The 17,015-nt window shown below is 40.0% G+C and overlaps 1 protein-coding gene across 2 annotated transcripts in view; it reads right to left on the bottom strand.

Annotated features, from left to right (window-relative positions):
• Positions 1–624: 624 nt before the first annotated feature.
• LOC140476973 (corticotropin-releasing factor receptor 2-like) overlaps positions 625–17,015 on the bottom strand; it is a 211,056-nt gene continuing 194,665 nt past the window's right edge. For both annotated transcript variants that reach the window (XM_072570019.1, XM_072570020.1), the window contains one exon: positions 625–10,543. In XM_072570019.1, coding sequence (XP_072426120.1) covers positions 10,403–10,543 — 141 coding nt within the window. In that variant the 3' untranslated portion in view covers positions 625–10,402. The remainder of the gene's footprint in view (positions 10,544–17,015) is intronic.

Here is a 17,015-nt window from a genome sequence, read left to right as displayed (position 1 = left end):
AGAGTGGCATCAGCTCGCAGACCAAGTTCAAAGTATACGTGTTGCTGTTCTGATGATTCTGCTTTATGCTTGGGCAACCCATCCATGATACACTAAGGAACTGAATTACTTTCATATGAGCTACCTGAGATGAATACTGACGATTGGTTGGCAAAACAAACTACTTTGACAGCAAAGACCTTTAAAAAGCTGACACGCTGACTGTAGATGTCTTGTTAATGTGATCTGACTGTTTGATGAATGAATTCTGAAGCAGATCTTCTATGGTGCGTTGGCAATTGGGATTCCTGATGAATGCCTTATGCTCGGAACATCGACTCTCCTGCTCCTCGGATACTGCCTGATTGGCCGTGCTTTGCCAGCACCACACTTTTTGACGGTGGGGAAAAGAATTCAAGCTGGTCAGAAAAAAAATATATTAAGACCGTTGCAAAACTGTTGACTGAGTTCCAAGTCCCGAATGGCATTTTCCAGTTCAAATGGGCTAAGTTTTTATGACCATGGGTTAGCAGTTCTGGTGTGGAGAAGACTGGGAAATAATGGGGAGTCACACTGGAAAGGATTGGTGACACATTCCCACCCCAAGTGGATAGAAAAGCTGCCTGGCCGCTGGAGATGGGCGGCCAATTTAAACAACCGGGTTTCTGATTAGAGATGACAGGCAGGAACTGCTGGCACATTTCAGGCAGTGGACTATGGTGGCAGAGGCAAAACCATGTAACCTCAGGATCCTAATTTGTTTTTGATATGGTAAAGCCGTGTTTCAATGTAAACATTTGACTGAAGCTGTGCAAAATAGAAATAAATGGGATGATATGCTCAAGAGAAGAAAGCATGACAAAAGCCCAAGCATCTGGACTCTGACCTATTCCTGGTGGTGAATGTTCGTGCAAGATGGTGAAGTATTAGGTTGAAAAAATCAAAATTCCCAACCTGTTCTATCAAGGAGCCACTGTTCAATCTGTGAGGATTCTTTCTAAGTAAAAATAGATTCTATCAACCATTATAGAACACACTGCAAAAAGTGAAATAATCTTGTGGATGTCTTCTTTAACAGCAAAGGACAATCACCACAAAGGAATACCTTTAGAACAAGAGAATAATTTTAAAACTGGCTTGAGGGACTAAGTAACCTACTCCTGCTCCCATGTTTCTATATAAACCTGACCTCACAGGTCACGGTAGCTCCAGAGGAAGCATGGAAACATTAAATTCAGTCCTTAATATACTGCATTTGACTTTTAGCAGTTTAACAGCTGAAGTTATCAAGGTATTCCATTATCTCAGACGGGGAATATTCATGCCTGGATAGATTATGTCATTCCACACAGCTGTGATAAGGTTGGAATCTATAACTACATATATATCATCCTTCTACATTAACACTTTACTTTCTGTGGTAGATTATGAGTTCAAACACTTGTATTTGAACTCATCCATCCCTTAAACTGATTACTTCTGAAATAATGGATTAAATTTGTGTGGATAGTTTTTACATCTAGATATGCTACAGTAGGTAACCTAAGATATTGCATGTGGCACAGTGGAACAATCCCTATCTCTGATCCAAGAGGCCTAGGTTTCAGTCCCACCAGTTCCAGAGGGGTGTCACAGCATTCATGGAGAGGCAGATTAGAAAATATCTACAAGAACTAACCAGTAAACTACATGGGAAGCAAAGCAGGTGGAAAAACCATGAAGAGGAATGGAGATAGATGCAGAGGAAAAACACAATAAAATCTATAGTGCTCTGCTTAAATGCAAAATATACAGCACAAGGAATGATCACTAACAACTCAATTGCTATAACTATTATCATTGCCCATGTATAATTAAACTATCCGAATAAGGAAAATCCCAAGTCCAAATTTTGATCTGTTGCTGAGCTAGCTGATTGTTGTTAGGTCTCTGATTAGGGTACCACAATTGGCCTTAAAATCATTTTGATGAATAAAAGCTGCCATGTTTCTGATCACTATCTGAAAAATCATGCTAGATAATGCTCATATGTAACCAAACAAGATTGGGTTGAGCTCTGGTGCTACTAATATCTAAATAGCCATTAATATCTAGAACATGTTCTGACAGGAGGAGAATAATCACATATATTACCTCAGTTGGCTGGACTGCTGGCTTGCGATGCAGAGTGACACACTGTAGGTTCAATTCCCACACTGGCTGAGTGGCATTTTCCTTTGCTTTCACCTGAGATGTAGTGATCCTCAGGTTAAACTTTTACCAGTCATCTCTTTCATGAGAGTGCAGCCCTATGGCTTTCTGGGATTGTATCTTTATCTTCAAAACAACAGATGAATTGATAGTGCAAATTGATATAATTGGCTACAGGATGACATTGATCTTGATCTTAATATTGAAGGATATGTGACATCTAGGAAGGACAGGAAGCTATGGAGGTAGTTCCTTTGATTAAATATGATATTAACATAATATAGGGGAATTACCTAAGTTCAAGGGAACAGAATATAGAAGTGGTTTGGATGGAGATAAGAAATGATAAGGGCACAAAGTTACCTGTGAAAGTGGTATCGAAGCTATCTAACAGTCACCACATGTTAGGACAGAGCATCAAAAAAGAAATCACAGGAATTTATCCAAAGGGCAAGGTGATCATCATTGACATTTTATTTGTGTTTAAGCTAAAAAAAAATCAGATGTGCAAAGGTTGCCTAGGTGAGGAATTCATAGAGTATGAATTCTACTTTAAGAAAGTAACACATTCTTGCACCAGCCAGACAGCAGGCTATATGATACCCGGTATTCAGCAATGAGATATGATTTATTAATGAAGCCTTAGTGAAGCTACCCTGAGGGAGCAGTGATCATAAGATTGAATTTTGCACACAGCTTGAGGGAGGGAAGATTGGTCATAAACTAATGTTTTACATTTAAATAACTGGAATTATGAGAGTATAAAAGCAGAGTTAGTGATAGTGAACTGGCAATTTAGATCAAGGGATATGTCAAAAGCTTCACAGTGGCATATATTTAAGGGGATATTTCAGTGTGCACAGTTTAGAAATGTTCCATTGAGAAAGAAAAAATCAAGGGGAGGACCCAAAACCAAGGTTAATTAAAATTATTAAACATAATATTAAAGGTGAAGAAAAAAATACATAATTACGTAGCGATAGGAGGCAGGTGACAGAGTTGGACAGAACACAGAAGCTAGCAAATATGGAGAGAAAATTTTGAGTATGAGAGAAAGCGAGCTAAACATTTAGAGGCAGAGAATAAGAGTTTCTGCAACTATTTAAAAAATAAAAGAATTAATAAAGTGTATGATCATCCTTTTAAAAATAAGTTTAGGGAATTAATAATAAAAATAAGGAAATGGCACATGAATTGAACAGTATTTTGAGCCACTATGGAGGAAATCAGCAATACTCCAGGAAAAGCTGTCAATTGGAAATTGAAAGGGAGGAGCTTCACAAAAATAATATAAACTAAAGAAGTACCAGTTAGGAAATAGTTGGAACTGTGTGTCAATAAGTCCTCAGGTTCAGATGGTTTTCATGGTAAGTTCCTAAATGAGGTGGCTAATGAGATACTTTAATTTGGGAACAGTTCCATGAGATTGGAAGTAGGTTGATGTCACTCCTCTATTGAAAAAGGGAGGGACATTAAAAGCAGGAAACTACATACCAATTACCTCCCATCTGTCACATGAAAAACATTAGACATTATTATTAAAGTCATCGTAACTGGGCACTTAGATAAATTCAAGTTAATCAGTTGGAGTCAACATAGTTTTGTGAAAGAGGTCTGATGTTAGAATCATAAAATCATAAAGGACAGGAGGGGCCTTCAGCCCATTGAGTCTCCTCCAACATCAAAATACAGTAAATCTACACTAGTTCCACTTTCCAGCAATTGGCCCACAGCTTTGAATGTTATGACATTTCAAGTGTTCATCCATATACTTTTTAAAGGTTGTGAGGTTTCTGGCCTCAACCACCATCCCTGACAATGCATTCCAGATTCCCACCAACCTCTGGGTGAATAAAGGCTTCCTCAAATCCCCTCTAAACCTCCTACCTTTCACCTTAATATTATGCCTCCTCAATATTAACCCTGTGACTAAAGAGAATAGCTGCTTTCTACCCATCCAGTCCATGCCTCTATTAATTTTTCACATTTCAATCAGGACCTCTCTCAGCCTTCTCTGCTTGAACGATATCCAGCCCGAGCTTATCCAGCCTCTCTTCATAGCTAAAATGCTCCAGGCAACATTTTAGTGAATCTGCTCTGTACCCCCTTCAGTGTGATCAGATCTGTCTTATCGTGCAGTCATCAGAACTCCACACAGTATTCAAGCTGCAGCCTAATTAAAATTTAATATAGTTCCAACATTACCTGCCTGCTCTTATAATGTATGCCACCACTGATGAAGGTAAGTGTCTTGTATGTCTTCTTAATTATCCTATTAACATGTCCTGCCAGCTTCAGGATTTGTTTAACCAATTTATTGGAGTTTTTTGAAGAAGTAACATGCACCTTTTATAATATGGAACCAATAGAATCACTGTATTTAGGTATTCAGAGGGAGATTTGATAATGTGCCACATCAAAGGTTACTGCAGGGAATAAACAATCATGGAGTCAGGAGTAATATATCAGCATGGATAAGAGATTGACTAACAGGAAACAGAGAGTAAGGGTAAAAGAGCCATTTTCTGGTTGTTATGGAGTTTAGAACAGTAAGAGGTGACTTGACTAAAACATACACAATCTGGAGGCTTTTGTCAGGGTGAATATGGAACGGATCTTTCCTCTGGCTGAAGAATCTAGAATTAGGTGCGTTGCCTTTATCAGACAGAGGGAAGAAAAAATAGTTTCCTCACAGAAAGTTTGGAATTCTTCATCAAAGGCAGTACAGGGAGCATGTTTAAATACTCTCAATGCAGAGGTACATAGTTTCTTGATAAACAAAAGATTGAAAGGTTGACAGGAATGTGATTAACATCAGATCAACCATGATCCTATCAAAGGGCAGGTTCAAAGTGCCTAACTCATATGTTCATAAGATATTGCCAAACAAATCAATTTTTCACAAGATTATTTAGTTTAATATTCTTATTTCATAACTTCTTTGAGATCAAACCATTTGTATGAGTCTTTTCTTCTTTCAAGGATTAGTTTAGAGTCCTTTCATATTCCATTTAAACATAAACAACATAATCATTTCAAATCAATGTAATTAAATATTTTTCTAAACTTTACAGAAAAGCATATAACTTAAAAACATAGTAACCTCCATTGTGACTGTGATAAAGATAAACTGACAGTCTTTTCTGCATCCTTTTTCAAGTTTGACCACCTGATCTTCATCCAATATCTTCTCACTGTTGTCCAGCTGGATGGGACTGTTCTCACCTGATCCCCTTCTGGTCTAAGCAGAATCACCTGCAATAGTTTGTTTTCTCACTCCTGTATTGTCACCTCTTGTGTTCCAAAACAGGGTTCCTATGTCTCATCCACATGCTGACCTCAGCCGCATTACCGAAGAACACAGGGTCAGTTTGCATGCGCACCCTGACAACACTGAGCTCTCCTTGTCACTACCTCTCACAATCCCTTCACTCTCTCTAGCTTGTCAGATTGCTTCTGCAACACCCATTGTTGGATAAGCAGAGGTTTCCTCCAATTAAATATTGAGAACACCAAAGTACAAAAGTCATTGGGGTGGATTTTACAGTGGGAGGTGGGGAAGGGGGTTGGGAAGTTGAGAATTGCTTGACACCCCTTTCGTTAGAAATGTTAGCTGCCATCTGACTGACTAACAATGATGCCCCTTCATGTGGTATCATTGCCTTTGTGGGTAGCCATAACCAGCAGAGTGGGTCATTCACCTAAGAGCTCTTCCAGGCAGAACCTAGTATTGGACACTCTCAGGACTGCAAGCAACTCCACGAAGAAAATATCATGCACCTGGGATGTTTGGGCAGGGAGGGATTGGGCAGATGAGGGTTGAGTGTTGCGGGGGTGAGGGGGTGGAGGCAGAGAAACAATAGGATTGTAAATGTCAGGCTGTCAGCCACAAAGGGGCAGGGAATACTATCCTGACAGGGTGCTTCCAATGCCTGCAACCAGAGTCGGTGTAAAAGTGACCTGCCCACTTTTATTTGCCTTCCACTGCAAAATATGTTATGGTAGCAGATGCAGACGTAGTCTCTATTTGCCTCTTAAATGTACAGTTAAGGCCCTCAATGAGTCTAAGAATGGAGAAGCTAGCAGGTGCCTTACCCACCCATTGTTACTATTAAAAAATTGGTTAAAGGTAAGTTGGAAGGCAGTGGGCTAGCAACTTATCATACTTTATATAGCCCCCTACCATTGGCAGGAAGTCCATAAAATCCAGGTCATTGTCTTTGGTCCCCACTTCAAACTCAGTTACCTAGTGATTGACATCTTCCTTTCTGTGGCCATTATTTGAGACTGAAACAGTCTGTTCACACCCTTAGTGTGACAGTTGATTTATAAGTTAGCCTCTGGATCACATATCCATGCCACCATTTTGTTCCTGCCTCAGCTTTTCTGTTGTTGAAACCTTCATTGGTGACTTTGTTGTCACTACCTGTAAACTTGTACTCATTCTAAAGTCAAAATTTCCACCAAGTCCCATAGATATTAGTGCTCTCGATTAAGTAATGGTCCAATTTTAAAACACCCATAACTTTGACCACTCCATCTTTGTAATCTGCTCTGTCTGCATAACCCTTTGAGATATCAGCTCTCCTCTAATTCTGGACTCTTGATCATCTCCAATTTTAATTGGTCGAGCATTGGTGGTCATGGCTTCAGTTGCATAGGCCTAAAGCACTGGATTTGTTAAATTTAAAGAATACCGCCTCTGAAACTTTCTTTACCTATTTTAGATGTTCCCATCAGACCAAAGTTCTGGTTATCTGCTCAAATACCTCCATATATGATGTCAGATTTTGTTTCTATGTAATACGCCTGTGGGGCACCATGGGCATGTTATTATAGCTGCATAAATAAATGTTCTTGTTGTACCGAGAGGACCCTCCCCCCAAAGCAATTATGTCTTTCTAATAGATCATGGTTTGTCTATACTTCAACTTAATATATTCGCCTTTGCTCCTTATTCCTTGTTATCCTTACCAAATAAAATCCCTATGCTGCTAAAAGAGTTTGATGATTTGAATTCATCCAGCTCTTTTTTCAGTGTGAAGAACAGCCTTCTAGTTCCCATGAAGTTCAAAAAGGACAAGTTGCCAATTATAAAATATTAACACAAAAAGGACTGTGCTTCATGTGTTTTGGGTTCAAATTTCATGTCCAAGGGTCACTTGTGGATTTTATCTGTAACACGCAGACTCTAACTTCTTAAAAATTCAGCAAGACAACATTAACTTGTATGGACATTTCAGTAAAATCATTATAATCTGTTACAAATATATTTCATGGCTTATATTTCATCCATAAGGTTATGACTCCAATGCTCTGGGAAAAGATCAAAATCAGGAGCTATCAGAATAAAGTAGATACAAACAAATGGCTCAGCAGTTAGCACTGCTGCCTCACCGCGCCAGCGACCCAGGTTCAATTCCTGCCTTGGGCAACTGTTTGTGTGGAGTTTGCACATTCTCCCCATGTCTGTGTGGGTTTCCTCTGGGTGCTCCGGTTTCCTCCCACAGTCCAAAGATGTGCAGGTTAGGTGAATTGGCCATGATAAATTACCCGTATGTTAGGTGAAGGGGTAAATGTAGGAGAATGGGTCTGAGTGCGTTGCTCTTCGGAGGGTCGGTGAGGACTTGTTGGGCCGAAGGGCCTGTTTCTACACTGTAAGCAATCTGATCTAAACTTGCTACCACTGAGAGAGGTCAATGTGAATGAAAGGCTAGAGAAAGGTCTGAGAGAGGGAACGGTGGATTATACTGATAGAAATGATTGACAAAGGATGGAAGGAGACTTTAACAAACAGCATCTGCACTAGTTAGGTTAAATGGTCTATTTTTGTGCTTTAAATTCTATGTAATAGATTCATGACTGTAGGCAGTGAAGAAGAAATCTTTCTTTCTAAACATTCATTGTGTTTCTACAGCACTCCATTAACTGCAGAGTTTTTCCAGCATGTGTGGATAAAAGACATGACTGTTCAAGGTCCATTGTGCAGAACATTGACCGTTCCCTATTTCTGGCAACAATGGGCAAGACAAACATTTTCAGAAACTGTCCTTTCGAACGCTCCTCTCCCCCACCACACAAATATCCACCACCTCAAACCCCACCAGATATGAATTATTGACATTCTGTCTTCCTCAGGCACTTGGTTAGCTGAACAGATTTGGCCTTTCTTTACTTGAGAAACCAAGGTGAAGGCTAATTGTGCCACACATTGAAAAAACCAGGAACTTACATTTCTACAGCTCTTTGACACATTTTCAGGGTATGCCAAAGCATTTCAGGTGCAATAACTTACTACTGAACTGTGGACCCTTTTGCGCAGACAAACCTCTTTGTACATTGCAAGATCCGACAAATAACTGACTTGTTTCTGCTGGGTTGATTGAAGGATTAATATTGGTCAGATAATAACGAGAAAACAGTTAAAAGTAAAGAAAAGGAAATCCAAACCTTAGCTTTTTAGTTTGCCGGTAGACTGGTGGAGAAAGGGAAGGCTGATTAAAAGCAGTCAATAGAAATCCTATGAAATAAAGTTAGAATTGGAAATAGTGTGACAAACTTAAACTTAAACTAAAACACAATCTGGATGTAGGGTAAGATTGTTTGCAATTTAAAAAGTTACACTCAGCTATTTAAATTAGCTCCAATTTCCATGAGGATCACTGAATATGTAATGGGTTAAAGTGTGACGAAGCATGTTAATCCTTAATCACGATCAAAGTGCACTCAGCGTTAACTCTTCCAACATTCACCTGCGCTTCATGAAAATTAGCTTTAAATATAAGAGAATGCTGCCAAAATATCCTGATTGTTTTGATGTGAATATTGTTCTGATTGTTCACAATATATATGAAACAAGACACTTTTAACACTTCAGTGCTGCCTTAGACACTTCACCCCAGAAGGAAATGATGCTAACTGCAAACAAGAAACGACAGCTCACATTGCAAAACATTTAGGCAAGATGTAAATTGTCTTGATAAGAATCTCTTCAGTGGGGAATGGCTGTACGGCTGAGTGATGATGCTTTTATTTTTCTGTATCTAGTTAGCTGCCACTAGGAGGTAATCCCCTTGATGTGGTCTCTTCATTTATCTTCCATGTTGCTGGTAATCAAAGTTTGATAGTCCTGGCTAGGCTTCAATATTAAGTATGCTGATTATGGATCTATTCAGATGACCATCTCCATTTCAACAAAATGAATGTTCCAGGGCTGAAGATCTTGTAATCATGTGTTTTGAGACATACAGAAATATCAACAGGTCAATTACAAATATTCAATCTGTTGGGTCAAATGATTATTAAACAACCATGGTCTATAGTATTTCACTATTCAGCAAAATAAAACTCATTAAATAGGTTAGAAATTGTCTGCCTTCGTTTCTATTGTTTGAGTGAGATATGTTCTAGTTAGCACTGTGGAATAATACAGTGACTTCTTTCTTGATTCACAGAACTTAATGATCCATTCATTTTCAATTTACACTGATTCTGGACCAGTGATTTAACTTAAAATTGTTTTAGCTCCATAGATATCAGACAGAGTTCTGTTGTGTGTGTCACTGCTGGATACATTTGACAAATTAGGTGTCCTTTCTACATATGAGGTTTACTACACTGATAGGCAGCACAGATAGAATTGGTTGTAAGGTGTGGGGCTTGGAACAGACCTTCACTCCATCAAAACTTCTTTCAAGTTAGGCTGATGTTTTGAACCTTGAAAGGTCTTCTTGGCGATATTGGAAGTCAACATTTGTTACCTTCTGACTTCTTATTTTACAGATTCCCATATGACAATTCAAAGCAGTTTTCCAGAAGGAAATTAGGTATTTCTACAAGAGATTGGGGCTAGAAGATGAAAGCCATGGAATAAAGCTCTGAAACAACTTTTATTCTTGCCTTGAAGTTGTGACATTCCCCCATGCCAAGCTTTGACTGCAGACAAAAGTTAAGTGAGCTGCAAATAGCATCTCAGTTCCCCACATGATCGAGATTAATGCAGACTCACATTTCCTGCTTTTCCATTTTGATGCTGGCTGTTTGAAGGAAAATTAAAGCTTGATCCACTCCTAGAGTGCAGTTTCATTTTGTTGTGATGGGCCTTTCATCTTCGGCTTCTCCTGTTCATCATTGCTTGTTTCAAATGTGTACCGCAATCCATAAACAAATTACTTCAATATTGAAGGAAAACATTGTGAAAGATTCAAAGAAACAAATGCTTAGTCTCCTGGTGTCAGACACCAGTTGTCTGTTTTATGCTGTGAAAACTGATTCTTGTGGGTGAGGTTGGTATTGACATAGCCCGGGCAACCCGAACTCGAAGGGTATGATTGTCTTGCCATCGATGCAATCTCTTCCTTGCAGCAGAACGTACCTGAAAACAATAGATAATTTCATTCATGTATTGGGCACCTCTGAACATTCCAGCAGTCAGATGTTTTGAGGAACTGTTACAATTTAGTACTCAGGACTAAATATCAGATATTTGGGTGAATAGATAAACATACATGATCCACAGTCTGCATGGTTTTTAGCATCTGCAAAATGTAACAGTTGGAAAAGTAAATTGCAAAATGTAATTTGTACTGTACATCCTTTTCTACTTCCAATTCTTTTCTGTGTGGTTTTTGCATCACTGCTACCGCCAACTTGTTTCAGTACAACCTCTTTCATGTTGAGTGAATGGGTTTGGCGCAGTCAATACAAACGTGGAAGTTGATAGTTATGTGACTTATTCACCAGGTGGAATATGTCCACTGTTTGGTTTATAAATTACTTTGGAGGCCTTACCAATTTTGACAATCAGACTTCCATTAAAATATTCTCAGAGAGCTGTTCATGCATGTTAACTTTTGACAGACAATTTGTGGTGTGGATGGGGGTGATGGGAAATTGGTGGCTCTTTTGTAGCATTAAACTAGCAGTATTTAATTAAAGGGATCAAAGGCAGAGGGTTTTGGCGTGGATAGCACTATATGCAATTGGGAGGCACACGGAAGTCATATAACCACAGTGGCTATAACAGCAGGTCAGAGACTAGGAATACTGATACAAGTAACTCATCTCAAGACTCCCCAAAGCCTATCCTCCATCTACCTGGCACAAGTGAAGATTGTGATGGAATACTCCCCACTTGCCTGGAGGAGGGCAGTTCCAACCACACTCAACAAGTTTGAAACCATCCAGGAAAAAGCAGCCCACATATTTGGTACTACATCCACGAGCAGTCAGTCACTCGGTCACTGGAATTCAGTAGCAACAGCGAGATGCATTGCAGAAATTCACCAAAGATCCTTAGACAGCACGTTCCAAACCCATGACTGCAACCATATAGCATGGCAAGGGCAGCAGATACCACCACCTGAAAGTTCCCCTCCAAGCCACTCACCATTCTGACTTAGGTAAATATCACTGTTCCTTTAGTGTCAAAATCCTGGGATTCTGGAGTAGAATTGTGGGTCTATCCACAGCACATGGACTGCAGGAGTTCAAGAAGGGAGTTCACCATCACCTTCTGAACAGCAACTAAGGATGTGCAATAAATGTTGGCTCAGCCAGCTACACCCATGTCCCATATCCCACAAGTCAATTTAAAAAAATGTCCATGCTGTTCTCCAGTGCTGTTAGGAACTGATCCCCCCCCCCCCCCACCTCCCCCCACCTCCCCCCCACCACCCCCCCCAACCTCCCTTAGTGAAGAAATTGATATATTTCTGATTCAGGATGATGTTTGTGGCTTGGAAAAAAATATCCAGATCATAGTATTCCAATGCATTTTCTGCTGTTGTCCATCTAGATGGTAGAAGGCTTGGAATGTTCTGTGAAAGGCAGATTAGTCAGATGCTTTAGTGTATTTTGCAGATGGCACACTGTAGTCACATTGTGTACCAGTGATAGAGGGAATGATGAGTTAATGTGGTGGATGGAACTTTGATCAAGTGGACTGTTTTTGTCTCCTTCAAATACAATCTCCAGTTATGTGCTAGGTTGCCCCACCACTGGGATTGAGATTATTCATTAAGTCTCCTTGGTTTTTAAACTGTCCACCACTATTGTCCTCTAGATGTGACAGGATGCAGAACTATGATCTGGTTGTTTGGGTGTCAAAAGGCTTAGCCTATATATTGCACGCTGCTTGAATTGTGCAGTGAATATGATCAAACGCTTGTCAATGCTAATCTTGCATTGTAGTTTCACCAGGTTGGTGCCTCATTTTTACATATACCTGGTGCTCTGCTGGGCATGTTGTTCTGCAATCTTAATTAAACCAATGTTGGCTTGAAGGTAATCATACCATGGGGAATATACTGGATACCAAAGTCCCGGCAAATTGAATATCTAGGGCTGGAGACATGGCTGTAAACTAATCAGAGGGAGGAGACTTTGAGAGAGGGGAAAAATAGGCTTAAAAAGTAACAGCATTTAGCAACATTACAGGATAGCTATTTGGATGACACCTAAAGTGGGACAAGAAGGGACAATGTGTACAAAAATAGAAAAATAACAGTAAACAGGATCAAAGGGTAAAAATTGGTTAAAAGATTGAATTAATGGCACTTTCCTTAGATGCACATTGGATTCAGAGAAAATAAATTAACAACATAAATTTAGGGCATGAACTTATAGTCATTATAGGCATGTGGTTACAAGGAGATCAACGCTGGGAACTAAATGTTCAGAGGTGTCTGACTTTTCAAAAGGACAGGCAGGAGGGAAAAGGGAGTGGGATGACATTATTAGTGTGGACAGGATAAGCATGAAGGCAAGACATGGTCTAGGACTGGAAGCTGTACAATTCATATGGGTGGAGGTAAGAATAAAAAGAACAAAACAATGCCAGCAATAATCTTTAGGGTCCCTAACAGTAGTGATAATGAGGATGACACGAAGGGTCTGCAAAGGTTAATCAAATAGAAAAAAAACTCAGCAGATGGAAGAAAACATTGGGAATGTGAGGTTATGCACTTTTGTAAGATGCTTAGAGGAGCTGGGAATTATTTAAATGGAGAAAAACTGCAGAAAACTACAGAACAGACGGATTTGGGAATCCTCACCCATGAATCACCTAAAGAGTGGCACAGTGGCTCAGTGGTTAGCACTGCTCCCTCACAGTACCAGGGTCCCAAGTTCAATCCCAACCTCGAGTGACTGTCTTGTGTGGAGTTTGCATATTCTCCCTGTGTCTGCCTGGGTTTCTTCCCAAGTACAAAGATGTGCAGGTCAGGAGAACTGGCCATGTTAAATTGCCCATAGTGTTAGGTGCATTAGTCAATGCGGGGAGGGTTGGCATGGACTTGTTGGGCCGAAGGGCCTGTTTCCGCACTGTAGGGAATCTCATCATAAAAAAGCTAAAATTTAAGCTCAGTGGATAAGTGGGAAGGCAAATGAATGCTGGCCTTAATTTCAAACAGAATGCATTATAAAAGTAGGAAGGTTTTACGAAAGCTATACAGACTACAGCAAGAATACTGTGAACACTTTTGACTTCTAATCTAAGGAAAGATATACTGGCATCAGAGGCAGCCCAGAGAAAGTTCAATAGGTTGATTCCAGGTATGGAGGAAGTGTTTTATGAAGAGAGGTTGACATATATGACCTGGACTCTTTGGAGTTTGGAAGACTGAGCATAGATTTTAGATGTGGATATTTTAGATGAAGAAAAGTTGGTTCCTTTGTTGGAGAGTTTAGAACCCAGGACATAATTTCAGAGTTAGGAGTCACCCACTTAAGACAGAGCTTAAGAGGAATTTCTTCTCTCACTGGGTAGTGAATCTGTGGAATTTGTTACAGCAAAGGCTTTAGAGACTAGGTCATTGAGTATATTCAAGGCTGAGGTAGTCAGATGTTTTATCATCAAAGGAATCCAAGTGTTATGAGGAAATTCTGGCAAGTGGAGTTGAGGATGATCAGATCACCATGTTAAATTGAATATCAGAGCAGAGTTGATGGGCTAAGTGGTCTACTTCTGCTACAAATTCTGTGGTCTTATTGGTTGTACATTATGGATTAATATAATTGTGCTGAAAAGATATGTGAAATGATGTCATGGATGTTTCCACAATGTAGAGGTTAGAACTGGATATAGGTTTGCTCACTGAGCTGGAAGGTTTGTTTTTAGACGTTTCGTCACCATACTAGGTAACATCATCAGTGAGAAGAAAGTGAGGACTGCAGATGCTGGAGATCAGAGCTGAAAAATGTGTTGCTGGAAAAGCGCAGCAGGTCAGGTAGCATCCAAGGAGCAGGAGAATCGACGTTTCGGGCATAAGCCCTTCTTCAGGTCTTCCTTACCTATTGAGCCTCCAGTTGAAGCACTGGTGGCATGGCCCACTTTATGTGTTTAGGTTTCCTTGGGTTGGTGATGACATTTCCGGTGGTGACATCATTTCCTGTGATGATGTCATTTCCTGCTGTTTTTCTCTGGGGGTGGTAAATGGGATCCAAGTCAATGTGTTTGTTGATAGAGTTCTGGTTGGAATGGTATGCCTCTAGGAATTCTCATGCGTGTCCCTGTTTAGCTTGTCCTAGGATAGATGAGTTGTCCCAGTTGAAGTGGTGTCCTTCCTCATCTGTATGTAAGGATACTAGTGAGAGAGGGTCATGAGTTTTGGTGGCTAGTTGATGTTCATGTATCCTGGTGGCTAGTTTTCTGCCTGTTTGTCCAATGTAGTGTTTGTTAAAGTTCTTGCACAGTATTTTGTAAATGACATTAGTTTTGTTTGTTGTCTATATAGAGTCTTTCAAGTTCATTAGCTGCTGTTTTAGTGTGTTGGTGGGTTTGTGGGCTACCATGATGTGGGCATCAGTAAATGACATCACCACCGGAAATGATGTCACCAACCCAACGAAACCTGAACACATAAATAGAAAGCGGGCTATGCCACCAGTGCTTCATCTGGAGGTTCACTGATGATGTTACCTAGTATAGTGACGCAACGTCTGAAAATGAACCTTCCAGCTCAGTGAGCAAACCGACATCCAGAACCTCAACCTGAGCTACAAATCTTCTCAAAACTCGCTAAATAATTCAAATATACATTGGTCATTCAGCGCATTGTGCCTGTCAAACTTTTGTCACATTGACTGAACTAGTCCCACTCATAGAGTCATAGAGTGATAGAGATGTACAGCACGGAAACATACCCTTTGGTCCAACTCGTCCATGCCAACCAGATATCCTAACCTAATCTAGTCCCATTTTACAGCACTTGGCCCATATCCCCCTAAACCCTTCCTATTCATATGCCCATCCAAATGCCTTTTAAATGCTGTAATTGTACCAGCCTCAACCACTTCCTCTGGCAGCTCATTCCAGACATGCACCACCCTCTGTATGAAAAAGTTGTCCCTTAGGCCCCTTTTACATCTTTCCCCTCTTATCCTGAAACTACGTCCTCTAGTTCTAGACTTCCCCATCCCAGCGAAATGATCTTGTCTATTTATCGTATCCATGTCTCTCATGATTTTATAAACCTTTATAAAGTCATCTCTCATCCTCTGACCCTCCAGGGAAAACTGCCTCAGCCTATTCAGCCTCTCTGTAGAGCTCAAACCCTCCAACTCTGGCAACATCCTTGTAAATCTTTTCTGAACCCTTTCAAGTTTCATAACATCCTTCCAATATTGTGGAGACTAGAATTGCATGCAATATTCCAACAGTGGCCTAAACAATGTCCCGAACAGCCGCAACATGATCTCCCAACTCCTATACTCAATGCTCTGACCAATAAAGGAAAGCATACCAAACACCTTCTCTATCACCCTATCTACCTGTCACTGTACTTTCAAGGAATTACGAACCTGCACTCCAAGGTATGTTTGATCAGCAACACTCCCTTGGACCTTACCACTAAGTGGATAAGTCCTGCTAAGATTTTGCTTTCCCACAATACAGCACCTTGCATTTATCTAAATTAAACTCCACCTGCCATTTTTTGTCCCATTCACTCATCTGGCTAAGATCCTGTTGTAATCTGAGGTAACCTTCTTCGTTGTCCACTACATCTCCAATCTTGGTGTCATCTGCAAACTTATTAACTATACCTCGTATGTTCACATCCAAATCATTTATATAAATGACGCAAAGCAGTGAACTCAGCACTGATCCTTGTGGCACACCACTGGTCACAGGCCTCCACTCTATAAGGAACCAATACCCTACCTGGTTAGAGTTTTTTGATCAAGTTAACTCCTTCAGCCTAGTAAATCAGCCTAGTGAATTCTTTTAATCTGTCTTCACTGCCAGTATATGTTTTCTTAAATACAGGAACCAAAATTGTCACAAAATTCCAAGTGTGGTCTCCACAACTTCCTGTTCAGTTGTAACATGATTTCCTTATTTTTAAACTTCCATCCCTCAGCACAGATGCTACAAACTTGATAGCTTCTACATTATTTTCTGTTTTTATTTCAAATTTCTACTATCTGCAGTATTTAGCTTTAACACTTCATCTGGATAAGATGGCTTTTCTACTTTGAAGACGAAGTCCTTCCATTTCATCTAACTTTACCCTATATATGTCACTATTCCCATCTGATTTAATATTATATTGGCAACATATCTATCTCAAGTGTGGACAACTCACAAAAGAGCAGAGGAAATCATCAAATTGGAAGCCAGATGACTGCTCATTGCCCAGAAGTGAGAATGTACTGTTTACAGAAACAGAATAGAGTAGTCCATTTGGCCCCTTAAGCCTGCCCTATCATGTAATATGTATCATGGTTGATCCGACATTCCTTAAGTCTACTTTCCTACCCTTTCCCATAACCATTGATTACTCTACTGACCAAGAATCATTCTATCTCAGCCTTAAGTATACACAAGGACTCTGGCCCCACAGCTC

Source organism: Chiloscyllium punctatum, chromosome 5 (genome assembly GCF_047496795.1).
Source record: "Chiloscyllium punctatum isolate Juve2018m chromosome 5, sChiPun1.3, whole genome shotgun sequence".
In the NCBI taxonomy this organism is placed as follows: domain Eukaryota; kingdom Metazoa; phylum Chordata; class Chondrichthyes; order Orectolobiformes; family Hemiscylliidae; genus Chiloscyllium; species Chiloscyllium punctatum.
Note: the sequence above shows the minus strand (reverse complement) of the source record. Positions and strands in the feature narration are given on the sequence as shown.